Source organism: Ostrinia nubilalis, chromosome 15 (assembly GCF_963855985.1).
Source record: "Ostrinia nubilalis chromosome 15, ilOstNubi1.1, whole genome shotgun sequence".
Taxonomy (NCBI): Eukaryota; Metazoa; Arthropoda; class Insecta; order Lepidoptera; family Crambidae; genus Ostrinia; species Ostrinia nubilalis.
In genome coordinates, this window is record NC_087102.1 from 468,672 (window position 1) to 482,622 (window position 13,951).

A 13,951-nucleotide genomic window follows, 5' to 3' on the forward strand; every position below is an offset into this window, starting at 1 on the left:
GACGCCATCAGGAGAGCCCTTGCCAGCATCAACGTTCCTTCCACGTTAGAACCACGTGGATTGGTCCGTGATGATGGCAAGAGACCTGATGGTCTCACTCTGGTTCCCTGGGAACGGGGACGGGCTTTAGTTTGGGACGCTACATGTGTCGATACTTTAGCCCCTTCCCACCTCAGGGAATCAGTCGCTAAAGCTGGGGCTGCAGCAGAGTCGGCTGAGTTAGCCAAACGGCGCAAATATGAGTCACTTTCTAATGATTACATATTTGCGCCTTTTGGTGTCGAGACCTTCGGACCTTGGGGACCGAATGCTAAATTACTGTTTCGGACCATTTCCCCTAAATTAATTAAAATTTCGGAAAATCTAAATGCTGGCTCTTTCCTTGCACAAAGGCTTAGTATTGCCATTCAGCGAGGAAATGCAGCCAGCATTCTCGCCTCTTTGCCTCACGGACACACTTTTATTTTTGAGTAATATAAGTTTATATTTTTATTTTGTTTAGAGTTAAGTTTGCCTTAATTTAAAAAAAAAATCTGTTTATTGTAAATAAAGTTGTATAGAAATCTAATGTGTCCAACTGGTCTAAAAGGTCATGAATAAAATAAAAAGAATTGTGATCATAATACTGATATTGACAATGACATAAATATGGGATCATCTTTAATATATCTGTAACAGTTTCAAAATCCGATGAAAAATCCAATGCCGCTTAAAGTGAGAGAAATGTCTAAAGTTCTAATAGAATTGAAAGTTTTATTCACTCAACATGCTTATAACAATAATTGGTAATACATTTCAAATATTAAGTACCTACCTTTATAATGTATCGATAGAACCAAAATGATGTCCTCTCAGTTTGGAAAGGGAAAACCCAGGATTGGGGGAGCGCTCCAGGCAATTTTCAGAACATTTCATAGGTGGTAGTAAATAATATTTATTTTATTATTAAAATTGAATATTTTGATATTGATAAAATTGAATATACCTTTCGATTCAAATACCGAATATTTTTCAATCGATTAAAATTATCGAGAATTGTTAATAATATTCAATTAAAAGTTGTTCAATCCCTAGTCATGCATAGACTAAGACGGTAACCATGGAGATAGTTAGTTTGGTAAGTCACGTGTTAAATGTCAAGAGTGGAAAGTAAACATAGGATTCATGTTATTTATTTACGTGCAAAATGTAAGTAAGTAAATGATAAAAGTGGAACGCCGAGCTATTTCCAAAACCCGTCCAATATTATAATACAATTTGGCTGCGACAACTACAATACAGAACATCTCCCAAATCGATGTGCATACAATATTATAATACAATACTAGTAAGTAAGAGGTTATGATAACAATATTGCTATCAATAAGTTTATAGAATTGGTCCGCCAGGAATAATTGTTCTTACATAAAGATTTGTGTCATTTAGTACCTAGAAAGTATTTTTTCGGCACTGTTGATCTAACGGCGAACAATGTATGGAGAACGAACATTGTCCAAGTTTTCGGCCGACTGAATACCCCGTACACAGACAGAGGGATTGAGATATGACTTCTCCGTGCGAGGAAAGAGACAGCAATAGCGCGCGCGGCGCAGAATAAAATAACGTAAGCGACAAATCGGAAATCATTTATTTATTGAAAAATCAAACTTTTTAAAGAAAATAATTTGGTCAATGTTTAGAATCGGTTATTACCTTACTAATATACAAAATTTGGGATTCAAATATTAGCACATCTGATTATAAAACGAAAAAAAGAGTATTAGAAGGATCATCTTTCGGTCTTTTTTCTATCGAGAACTTGTTTCCATTTATGTTTCAGCTTTAAAATGAAACACTAATTGATTTATTAGTTATCTATGACATAATAATATTTTCAAAGTAAGAACAATGGTTAAAATGAAATGTAGGATTATTTTAAAACGCTAAATATTTGCAAGGCATGTCTATGAAAGTAAGGCCCCACCTAACTTTACCGGTAATTAACTATAACGACAATCGATGATTTTGCATGGAGTTAGACATTTATTTTTGACGCTTGTTAAAGTTAAAGTAAGATGGTGCAACCCAGCCTAAGTAACTAGTACTTGGCCTTTGGCTTCACCCGCGTAAAATTCAGTTTGTCACAGACCGTCATAAATTATAGCCTATAGGTTTATTCTGGGTTATAAACAATAATACTGTAGTTTCATCAAAATCCGTTCAGTAGTTTTTGCGTGAAAGAGTAACAAACATCCAGACATCCAAACTTTCGCATTTATAATATTAGTATAAGATTATTAGTATGGAGACATACTCCTATTTTTGACGTTTGTTAAAGTTAAAGTAAGATGGTGTAACCCAGCCTAAGTAACTACATAGCCCTTTTTCATGATCGTAGAAGTATAATTAAGATTAATGTGGAGGACACTGTCACGTTACAGTTCAATCAAAGTGTAAGGCGATTTATAAATCATACAATTTACAAAATGGTTAGTTCTATTGGCGCGAATCATGTATGTATTATGTATTGTAGTGTCAGAGCGGACAATGTCGGTGTAGAACGAAACACATGTATTTTGAAACAATGGGACAGCCGACAGGCGTGTTTTGACGAATTATAAATATCGATGATTTAATTCGTTATTTTCATAATTAGGAATTCTTGTTTTTCTAACTTTTTGTAAGATCCTTGAACGACCGGTCTTTGTTTGAGGTTTTTATTTTTTTTGTTCATCTTATGTGCTGTCAAAACTAACAGTAAACACTGTCAAGTACCTACCTCAGTCAGTAGGTATTTTGGAAAGTTGACAAGCCTCTGTCAAATAGCGGGCGTGGTGAGATTGGAGTGGTTTGAGTTTATCTTTAGTTATTTTGAATCTTTGCCTAAGACAGAAGTTACAGTTCAATGTCAAACCACACCAAAATCTTTACCCCATTAATCATTTAGCCAGAGCTGCCATACTCGCGACTATGCCCTATCTTAACCTTTAGTGTTTCTTGTGAACCCGCTGGCGGGTCGCCAATACGAAAGTGTACGTAACTGAAGTGGCTCATATCACTTGTGTCAGTACAACTACACTCACCTTGGGGGTCTCTGTGTATAAAGGAAATACTAACCAGTAGCTAGAAGATATCAATCAAGAATCAAATATGCAATTTCATAAGTCTATCCCGATCAAAGTTGCTCAATAGCAACATTGAAGCAAGCTCATGATGAAAACGTAATATTTTTTTTATAAGTTTCAGTTCACTTAGAACATAGGCTCGCATCGCAAAGCATGTCAGACCCTACGATTATTTATTTCTGGATGGCATTACATTTGATTATGTAACTAAATATTTTATAATGGATCTTTTTACACTACTCAGTTACTAAGGACTTTGTTCTTTTGTAACAATGTATTGTTTTTAACCGTTTGTTTTTGACAGAATTTGCAAATCCCAAAACAATGGTGATGTTGGCCAACAAGCCTACACCGGAGACAAAAGATATAAATGCCTTTACATGAAAGCTGTTCTATTGAAATTGTATATTAAAAGCAGACTAGACTAAACCCAATAACTAATACCGAAATTACAGCCCCAACCTCTATATTCTACAGGATACAAGTATTAAATTCGTCACCGTCGTGACAAAATCAATAACTGACAAAACCAAAGTTGCGAGATATTCACGTTTTTGTGTTTTTTTTCGTTAAAAATGGCGATAACTTTTAAGGGTAAATTTTTTTTACTGTCGGTCTTTTGATATTTTATACAGCAATTTACCTTTATTAATTCAATATTCTTCGATGGTGTTACTTTGTATTATTTTAAATAAAAAAAATAAAAATGTAATTATTTAGTTTTGCCACAACCGTATTTTACAACAAAGTTGCAGTTATTTAGTTTTTGTATGTCACTTATTTAGTTTTACCACAACCAAGGTATTACAAAAACGAATATTTCTATTGAATAAGTACACTTGTTTAATTTTGCCACACTTTTATTGACCTAAATGTTAATTTATTCATTTATTCATTTTATTTTATTTGTTTTGTTATTGCGATTTTAGTCAAAATCTGTAAAATTGTTAAATAATACTAGAACATACCTACTTATTTAATACCTATAAATGTTTAACAAATTGGTATGGTAACCATCAACATCAGATTCCTATAACATTGAAATTAAATTGAAAGAACCAACATCGAAATGAATATCAAAATTAAAATAATCCAAAAACAATAAAACTGTAATAGAGATCTCTCCCTAGGGATCCATAGGGATCCCTTACCCTCAAGTCATAGCAGAACGACGTTCAATGTCACTGCAGATCTCCGTTGACGCTAAAGCACATCGGCAGCTCAATATACAGATATGGAAGTCCTTGCGACATGATGTTCGCAACTTTAATACAAATAGTATTAAATAGGCGATAGAGCGGAACCAAGGCTCGAAAGTGTTCGCAAGAGACAACTCTATTGGTCGAAGCTAGCTGACGAAGCTGAAGACTGCGGAAGATAGTGTAACGTCAACAAAAGCCGAGGTTCTGGGTGAGATTGAAAAGTTTTATGGACAGCTATATACCTCGACGAAGATATTTTGGATATCAGCATTATCAGCCTATACGAGATTAGGATGGCTCGCAAACACCTAAAGAACAACAAGGCACCGGTGATGACGGAATAACCTCGGAGCTTCTGAACGCGGGTGGAACATCGACATTGAAGTCAAGTCCTTCAGAGACTATTTAACTTCGTCTTACTCCAGGGAACAACGCCAGAGGCACGGAACAGAAGCGTGGTGGTACTCTTCTTCAAGAAAGGGGATAAAACCTTGCTGAAGAATTACTGACCCATCTCGCTTCTGAGTCATGTCTACAAGCTGTTTTCGAAAGTTGTCACGAATGATCTCGCGCGTAGGTTCGATGACTTCCAGCCTTCCGAACAAGCCGGTTTCTGAAAAGTATCGGTACATATCGAGGTGCTGAAGTGCTTGTACAGAAACGCCACCATGTTGGTCCGAGTACAGGAGTGGAGTACGAGGGCGATTCCTCTGCAGCGAGGTATGAGGGAGATGTTATATCTCCGGATCTTCGAAACTATTCACCGCTGCATTGGAAGACGCTTTCAAACTCCTTGATTAGAAAAGATCCGGCATAAACATCAACGACGAGTACATCACTCACCTTCGGTTTGCCGACGATATTGTGTGGTCATGGCAAAATCAGTGGGAGACCTCGGCACAATGCACGATGACCTTAATCTCCCAAAAGGTAGACCTTCGGGTGAACAACATGGAAAAACGAAGATTTTGTCGAATGTCTATGTTGCGCCCTACCCAGTTTCGGTTAGGAGCTCGAATATCGAGATTGTTGACAAGTATGTCTACCTCGGACAAACGTTTCAGCTAGGTAGAGAAAGAGGTCGAATCCAACTTGGCTGGGCAGCGTTCGGGAAACTACACAACATCCTTTCGTCCAAAATATCTCAGTGCCTAAAGACGAAAATCTACAATCTGTATGTGTTTTACCATTGATGATATACGGCTCGAGAACGCGACATTCTTACTATAGGCCTTATAAATAAGCTCAAAGTTGCACAGCGTGCTTTGAAGAGGGTTATGCTCGGTTTTTCTGTACAAGAGACAGGGCAAATAATAGGCAGAACTGAGAAATAGAAGGTTCTGGAGAGGAGGGCACGTACCGGAAAGCACAACGTGGACTTCATAAAGGTAGCAGGAAAGCACTGGATGCAGACCGCTACCAGCCGGTCATATTGGAAATCATTGGGGGAGGCCTATGTTCGGCAGTGGACGTCCTATAAGGCTGAAATGATGATGATGATGAAGGTAACTATCCAGATTCAACATCTGAGTAATGAACATTGAAATTAAAAGTAACATTTAAAGAAATGTTACAAAAATGAAATAAATAAAAAAAAACACAATTTTACGAGTATTTTGAAGAAATGTTTCGGATCGAGTTGTGGCAGAATTAAATAAAGTCACTTATTGACTTTCTTAGTACAAGTATTTTGAAGCAATGTTTCGCAGTGAGTTGTGGCAGAATTAAATAAAGTCACTTATTCAGTTTTGCCACGTAAATTCTACAACAAATAGAGTTGTAATTTATGGTCAACAGTTTCACTCAACTGAAGATATCTTTGGAAATATCATAGATATTGCCACGAGAGTAAGACCAAAATATAGGTAACACTTTCTACTATACAAAAAGTGGAAAAAGTGGTTTTTGCCAAAAGTGTCAGTTATTTAATTCTGCCACGACGGTGACGTAATCTTCTACGTCTATCATTGATTTAATACGTGTTTATCTCTTGCTGTTTTTTTATTAATGTTATGCTGCAACTTTACTAATTGAGTGTTAATAAGTTGCAAATAAATGCTAGCTATCTGTCTATCATATGGTTTTACTCGTTTAGAGACCTCACCTTATGACCCATCATTATTTCCTATGCATATACCTACTTAAGATTCCCACCTTGCTCCACGGTTCCCCACCTCACGCTGTCTGCCAAGTCGTGGTCTCCAGCCAAAACACATCTACCTCATCAGTTATAATTTCTGTGGCAAATGTAAGTTAAAAAATCTGCCTCATTTCCACAGTCAGCTTCCTAATTGTGTATCTCAGAGACCGGTTTTAGTTTGAGATAAATTACTGTTACTACTGCGTTACAAATCTGAGATGAGACTAAGGCTGAGTCTCACCGCCTAATTTTAACAGTAACTATAACGATAACCTGTGATTTTTGTATGGAGTTTGACAGATTTTTGACATTTGTTGAAGTAAAAGTAAGATGGTGCAACTCTGCCTAAGGTTTTATGAGCTAATGATGGATGAACTCACAATAATTGTTGCGTTGATGATGCTAAGACTTACAATTTTGATCCTCTTTCTATCATAAAACACTTTTCTGAGCACTAATATCGCTAATGTGTTTGACTTTGTAAGTATTTGGTCTAAACTACCTTGAATTGACTTTAGAATTTCAAGGAAAGCAGCAGAACCGTGCTTGAGGCAGGAAAAAGTTGGAACCACTAGATGTTACTTCAGTTTTGTCTGAATATTAGAAAAAACCTGCTTATGTATTTTAAAAAATATTGTTATCTCTTCAATTACACTTTTGGTTCAGTGCCAATAATAATAATAATGTACGTCCCACGACCAGATAATCTAACTTGAAACGATCATTATTCCTTTATCTAAATTGCCAAATACTATGACATGGTATAACTAAATGACCTGAGATGATAACTGTTCGCCACACACATTCAGAGATAATTATTATTAACCAAAGATAACCTATATTACTAATATCGTCTGACTTTAATACGATATTAATATCTATTCGTATTACTACCTACCTATAGGCTGTCAGGGTTTTAGTTTGTAAAAATAAAAGTAAATTTATACCAGTAACATATTTATTTCCAAATATAAAACACGTAAATACATAATACGATAAGTTGTCCAAATAGAGAAATGATAACAGTGTTAAATATCGCTTATCGTAAAGTTCTTTACACATTATTTAAGATATTCAAACGAAGCTGACGACACAGCACATTCAAATAACACTTCCTTAAAAAATATTTATGTAACAGTAACCATAAAGGTAACAATCAATAATCCTTTCAATGCATAAAGCTAAAATTCAAATCGAAAGTTCATTTTATGGTGTCTAAACTTAAAGCAAATGTAACATTGTAAAACATTACAATGGGCACACGTGTCGAGTCTCCGACTAAGAAACTCGGCATAAACAAAACGGCTTTAAAATTGCTAATGACTATTGCCTAAACTTGGCACGATGTTTGTACGACTTGAATACTGATTACGGCGAGCGCCCGCCATACAAATGAGCTCCAACCCACACGAATGAAGACGTTACGAACACTACACACGCTAAACACATAAACGAAACTCCTTTAATCGGCCGATTAGCCCAAACAGAAGCGTCTGATCGTCTATTTATAAATAGTATAATAGCAAACAAAGCATGAGACCACCTAATGCATTATGGAACGAGTTAATTAAAATTTAACATTCATATCTTATAATTCGTCTGTTTTTCTGCTTTCGTAATTTAAAAACATTCATATGGATATTGTATTGAAATTCGTAGGATCCGAAAAAACCGAATAAGTAAATTCGAAAATTAATTTTTCAGCAAGTTGAACAATCGAGTTGTGCAACTTGTGTGACTTGTTAGGGACGATTCGATCCCAGGACAAGTTGAGACTAGTCGAGACAAGCGATCGCGGGGGACTCGTTCGTCGTTCGACTTTTTTCTTTTTCTCGAGCGGAAGGGGCGAATTGTGTGCAACTTGTTTGTATCTGTGGAAACAGGTTGGGGATCTCGACTTGAAACATGAAGCGCCGGTTTGATCGCTTTCTGAGGATGCTACGTTTCGAGTTTCGATCTTTCTGAAAATGATTCAACTTTGATTTTAGATTTTCTCGAACCTTATCGTACTTTATTCGTGGGTTATGTTTGTAATAAGCGAACTGCCGCGAATCTTGGGTTATCGTGTGGTTTGCCTCACGGATAGTTATGAATACGATGTTGTATCCGACGCGGGATGTTTGTGCCGTTATATCACGCAGATAACAATGGCCATACCTATAACTGTGTGACAAAGTAAACACTGAACGTGGAGTTTATCTTGCCTGATAATTTCACGTGAATAACTAAATTATAGAGGAAATAATTTCAGAGTACGAAAGCAGATAAGTAAAAAGTAATAGCGTACCTACCTTTTTTTGTAATTTTTGAGACAACATTTTTTGAAACACAATTTTTACTGTATGGGAACAAAACCAAAAAATTGGATTAGTGGTTTAGCATTTAAAAATCACTGACTCCTAAAAAGCGATTTGCAAAATGACAGTTCTGAAATAATCTTTTTACGAGTAGCGACAAGCGAGTGAAAAACAGAGATAAACAATTGCGTTAGGAATAGACAATGAGACTGTATAATATTTTCGTTTTGAAATTATTTTCACATTTCCGTAATTTTCAAAGATAGAGATTATTTTTTGTTTTACGTAAAAAACTTAAAGAAGAAGAATACAATTTAATTGAAAGTCATCATCGATAGGAAATATAATAAGTAATAACAGCGATAAAGCCGCGACTGCGTGTCGGTGAGTCACTCGCCAAGGCCAGAACGCCGGCTCGCTTAGCAACTGCCTTTTTGCTTTCCTCTTTTTGCTAAGCTTTTTTATGGTTGCCTCACCGCGATTCGGTTGCTAAGCTCATTGTTTTTGGAACTTCGTTATTCGTTATTTTCTACTTCGTTGAGAAATTTTCGACTTTGAAAATTTCTTGTGGTCTTCCAATTATTTTCTACTTTGACAACTTATTTCTATTCTGATGATTCTGTTAATAATGTTTCAGTGCAAAAGTTATTAAGTAGATATTTTATTGTTCCCTTTTCCATAAAACATATTTTTACTGGGTTTTTCATTTCGAAATTTTTTCAACTTTCTCGTAATTTCTCTACTTTCAAAATTCACCGCATTTAGACACTTAACAAATTTGTTTTCATGAATGATGAATGTTTAGAATCTTGGATGGATATCACTTTGGCTTTGTTCCCATAAAGATATGAGCATAAATCTGCTCATGATAACATTGCGATAAACAACTCTCTCATAAATTTATCTGCTAAAATTTAATCTCAAGACAAATTGACAATTTGAAATTGCAGATAACTTATATGACTTTTTCTATTATGGCACTTAGGCTTGTTGTTTTTTACAGAACAGTGATTTAGTATTTTTTTGCTTTATCGCTCCATTTCAAAGTGCAAAAAACGAGATCAGAACCGGTTATTGAGTTTATGGTTTCTTTTGCGTGTATTTTTAACGGGTGATGCAACTTCTGTTTGTATTGAATGAGAAGTATTTACCGACATTTATCGGCACAATTACCGATGCATTACACTTGCTTAACAAATATGCAGAAATTTCTTGGTTATGTAAGTGGTTATTGAATTTGCAGAAGTTGAAATTGTTTATATTATAATAACAGATAACTTCACCGGTGCCAGTCAAAAGTGTTTGATTACTCTAATTAAACAGTGCATTAACATTATCATTACGTTACTGTGTACACAATCGATGGACACACCCACAAATTACATTCAACTCATGTAAATAAAGTTACAAAAGATTTATACATTTTACAAACAAATTTCAATGACCTCAACTCACAATTTCAATGGGACAAAGGAATACATTTAAAAGATAATCCTTCACATGACATTAAAACAAAAGCTTATTCTAATCCTTAACCTGAACACAATAATGAAACAATAGTCTTGCTATCTAATACTATCTTTGTATGCCGAGACCTACCTAGCCGAAGCGACGCCCGATATCAACTTTCATAATCCAATACAGTGCTGATACAATTTCAACATACGTAACTATAACAAACTTATACTAAGCCGGTTACAATTTTCGCTACAAATCTTAACTGCTTCAGCTCTCACAACGCAGAACGACACGGTAACGAGTCGTTGTAAGAACTTCCACATCACAAACGAACAAAGAAATCTAGAACGTTCTTTCGGTACCGAAAACTTCGCACACGCGTTGGGGATACGATTGAGACGTTTTGAATAGAGAGATAGGGTGTTTTGTCAGAGTTTTAGGGCACTGGGGGGCGTACGTGACTAGAACAAAGAAGCCGGCCGGCTCGCGGCGGAAGCCGGCACGGAGCGGCGTGGAGACAACCGCCAAGCTCGGCGCTCGGGCGCAACTGGCGCGCGGGGACCCCGCGCTCGCCCGCCGCCACTCCCCGCGCACACCCGCCCGCGGCCCGCTATATAAATACCGCGCATTTCCCCATATCGCCAGTCCGTCACACAAAGCGACCGGGTCGGGTGGGTCGAACAGAGCCAAGGGCGAGTGACGAAGCCCTAAGGTTACGAGATCAGATCTGATGCAGTCGTGTTAACCGGACGTTTCAATTTCCCATCGATCTCTTCACGATAACTAGTCGCCGGTCGTGAAGCCGGTTGTTCAGTGCGCATTCGCAGTACAAAAGAGACTTGTGATATTTTTCTAGCGTTTAAGTTCCGGAGCGGAACGCTTTAAATTTCGTATTAAAAGTGTACAATATAAGTAAAAATTTGGAAAACATGGAGATCCTGCCGGTCACCAATCAGTTTAATGTGGGATTCAACAGTGAAAAAGGTGAGTTACTTTCTATCATGTGAGATGGTGAGGGAAGCTTTCTAGCCGGTTAGTTGCTAGGCGGCGCGCGCAGTGCCTCGGCCGGCCTGTCAGGCCGCGCTCAGCTGAGCCGTCAGCTGTTCCGATGCGCTCCCTTGCCCTTGCGATTCGATCCACTTTCTGATTTCAGTACAAAAACTTTATGGCTCTTGAGTTCTAGTAAGATTCCCATTTGAATGTTAGTAATTCTATTTGGTTTCATTTTGTAACTGCCATTTAGTAAAGTTAACTATACCTTCATCTAATTTGACGGTACTCAATTTTTGCCTTTTTTAGTTTTTATGATAGTAATAAATTTTAAACACAGTGATTATAGTGATGTCCCACTTATCTAATCCAGTTATCGATAGTTTGCTAATCCTATTAGATTTTAGGTAACTAAAAATAAAAATTGAAAAAGTTCGAAATTTGAAAGTGTGTTTCTATTGTTTTAGCGTGGAACGGGCCGACATGGCGGGAAGCGCCGATGCCGGTGCCGACGGAGGCGGCGCTGGCTCAACGGCTCGAAAGAGAACTCCGGGCGGCTAAGGGGGCCAGCGAGCTGGCCGCAGCCGAGGTCCTGGTACCTGCGGAACTGCTGGCCAGGGCCTCGAGGCAGATCTTAGCGCTGGCGGAGGGCGAGCCCTGTGGGGCGAGGGGCGCCGCTGTCATCGTGGACGTGGCCGGCCGCCGCCTGGCCGCCTTCAAGATCGACGCCAACATGCTCACGACGCACGAAATCCATCTGCACTTAGAGCACGACTCGACGAACTGGACTAGCCTGTTGCCGCAATTTTTAAAGTGAGTTTCATACTTTTTCATCAACCACTATTTTATGAAACAAACTTATTCGTTTGAATCTCGGAGTGGCAATGATTAGCGAAACTAATGACCCGTTTCTATTGTTACAGAAATTTAACGCGGAGCGGCACCATCATTATCAGCCCCCAGTTCACGATAGAAAAGAAAAAACTCTTCAGAGGCCAGGCCGAGTGAACCGCCTGTGATACCGCGTGGTGCGAGCGAGCCGACTGACTGCCCTCCTCGATATCTACGTATCGTTATTTTAACAAATATCAATATTATATGTATATTAATTATTATATATTTTTAATAAGAGAAAAAAAGCACAGCGTGATATGTAATGTATAGTTATAGAGTAAGCGCGCAAGAGCGCCGACTTTAGTTGCGCGCCCGCAGACGCCGCGGAGCCGGCCGACAGCGAACGACCAGCGCTTTGTGCTCACAAAGCGGCGGTGTTCGCCGCTGTCGGGCGAATGCGCGGCGAACGCGCGGGCGAGCGCGCGACGGCGCGTGGCGGCGAGCGTCGATCTCGATCCCCCCCTCCCTGTCGCTCCCTCTACCCACCGCTGCGCTCGCCTCCAGGCGCCGTCCGTACTTATGTTAATCATTACGATGATTGTTTGTATTTTATTATTGGATATTTTAATGGTTGCGAGTCGTTGGTGACGCGTGAGTGGCGCGGCGGCAACCGGTGCGAACCTCATGATCTCAGTCGCCGCCGCGCGAGTGATAATGATACCCTGATCGATTTAGTCTTAGGTATTATTTTTTGTTTCGAGTTCAATTCTATCTGAAGTTGAGTAGAGGTATATTTCATGTATCGTAATTGTATTTATTAGAGCGATCTCTGCCGAGGTCGGAGATATGTGTACGTTTTTTGTAATTGTACTAGTTCGTACATTTGTTTGTGATACTACTTTTGTAATGTATAAAATTTAAATGAGAAAAAATATACTTTTATGAATGTGAGGATATGCGAGCAGAATATAGAGCTGTATAATAGTGCCGTGAGCGATTGGAGGCAATAACTGGGGGGGCGGCAGGAGTGGCTGAGCGAGCGCCCCTGGCGCCCCCTCTTGCAAAGATCTCAGGTTTATATTATTATAGTTATAAAAAGTATTAAGTTATTTAAGTTAATATAAAAGATTGTAATTTTTTGTAAGATTGTTTTCTATCGCCACGCAAAGCTGGCAACTGTAGAGTCCAGTGGACGAGGTGTACGCCGTACACAGACTTGTTAATATTGCAGTCGAATGCATTTTCTTCATCCAGTTTAATTGTTACATTAAATGTAAATCAATAGACTAACCGTTTTTAAACGAAATCTAAATGTTTGTAGGGTCCAGTGTTTTAAACGCACAATATCATAGTACTAGAGTTCACTTTCATCAAAAAGATTATAAAATGCTACAAAAACATTTAACTTCTAAACTTGAAATCAACATATACAAAACTAACAATAATAATAAATGTATCAATTGTTTATAATTGATATTTATTTGATAGACCGTAAAAAGTGTAGAAATTATTGAAAAAATACATAGTTTCAATAATGGATTCCCTTGTTTTTTTTCCAAAACCCCTTTTAGAAAGCTACACCAACACATTTATCAGTCTCACATACACACACGAACACATAGAATAGGTACATTGAATGTCTAAAAAGGTCGAAAGATGACAAACAGATGATATTTTATGGAAAACAAAAGAAACTCGAGGACATTACCATGAAGTCGAGCTGTAGGCAACAAACAAGTGAGGCGATAGTATAAACAGGACTGGTTTGGCGAAACCAGTTCCATCTGGTTCCAGTTTGCGACCGGTCCGAGCGAGATCGGTGCAACCCCATCTTCGTATCTAAGTCTATAAACACTCCAACTATCTAACGAAAAAGGTTTAGAAGAAGCCTCAAAAGTAAAGTTCTCACTAAAAGATTCTGTTAGT

General features: G+C 38.0%; 1 protein-coding gene across 1 annotated transcript; it reads left to right on the forward strand.

Moving 5' to 3' along the window:
• Nucleotides 1-10,826: 10,826 nt before the first annotated feature.
• Nucleotides 10,827-13,564, forward strand: LOC135078630 (protein charybde-like). The gene is made up of 3 exons (XM_063973158.1): nucleotides 10,827-11,185; nucleotides 11,659-12,004; nucleotides 12,115-13,564. The coding sequence occupies exons 1-3, from the start codon at nucleotides 11,131-11,133 to the stop codon at nucleotides 12,197-12,199; spliced, it is 486 nt and encodes a 161-aa protein (XP_063829228.1). The 5' UTR covers nucleotides 10,827-11,130; the 3' UTR covers nucleotides 12,200-13,564.
• The last annotated feature ends 387 nt before the right edge of the window (nucleotides 13,565-13,951 follow it).

Excerpts from the sequence above, each read along its gene's own strand:
- LOC135078630 (XM_063973158.1), top strand. The coding sequence starts at position 11,131 with ATGGAGATCCTGCCGGTCACCAATCAGTTTAATGTGGGATTCAACAGT. Across the intron at positions 11,186-11,658 it reads GGGATTCAACAGTGAAAAAG|CGTGGAACGGGCCGACATGG; the intron begins GTGAGTTACTTT and ends CTATTGTTTTAG. Across the intron at positions 12,005-12,114 it reads CTGTTGCCGCAATTTTTAAA|AAATTTAACGCGGAGCGGCA; the intron begins GTGAGTTTCATA and ends CTATTGTTACAG.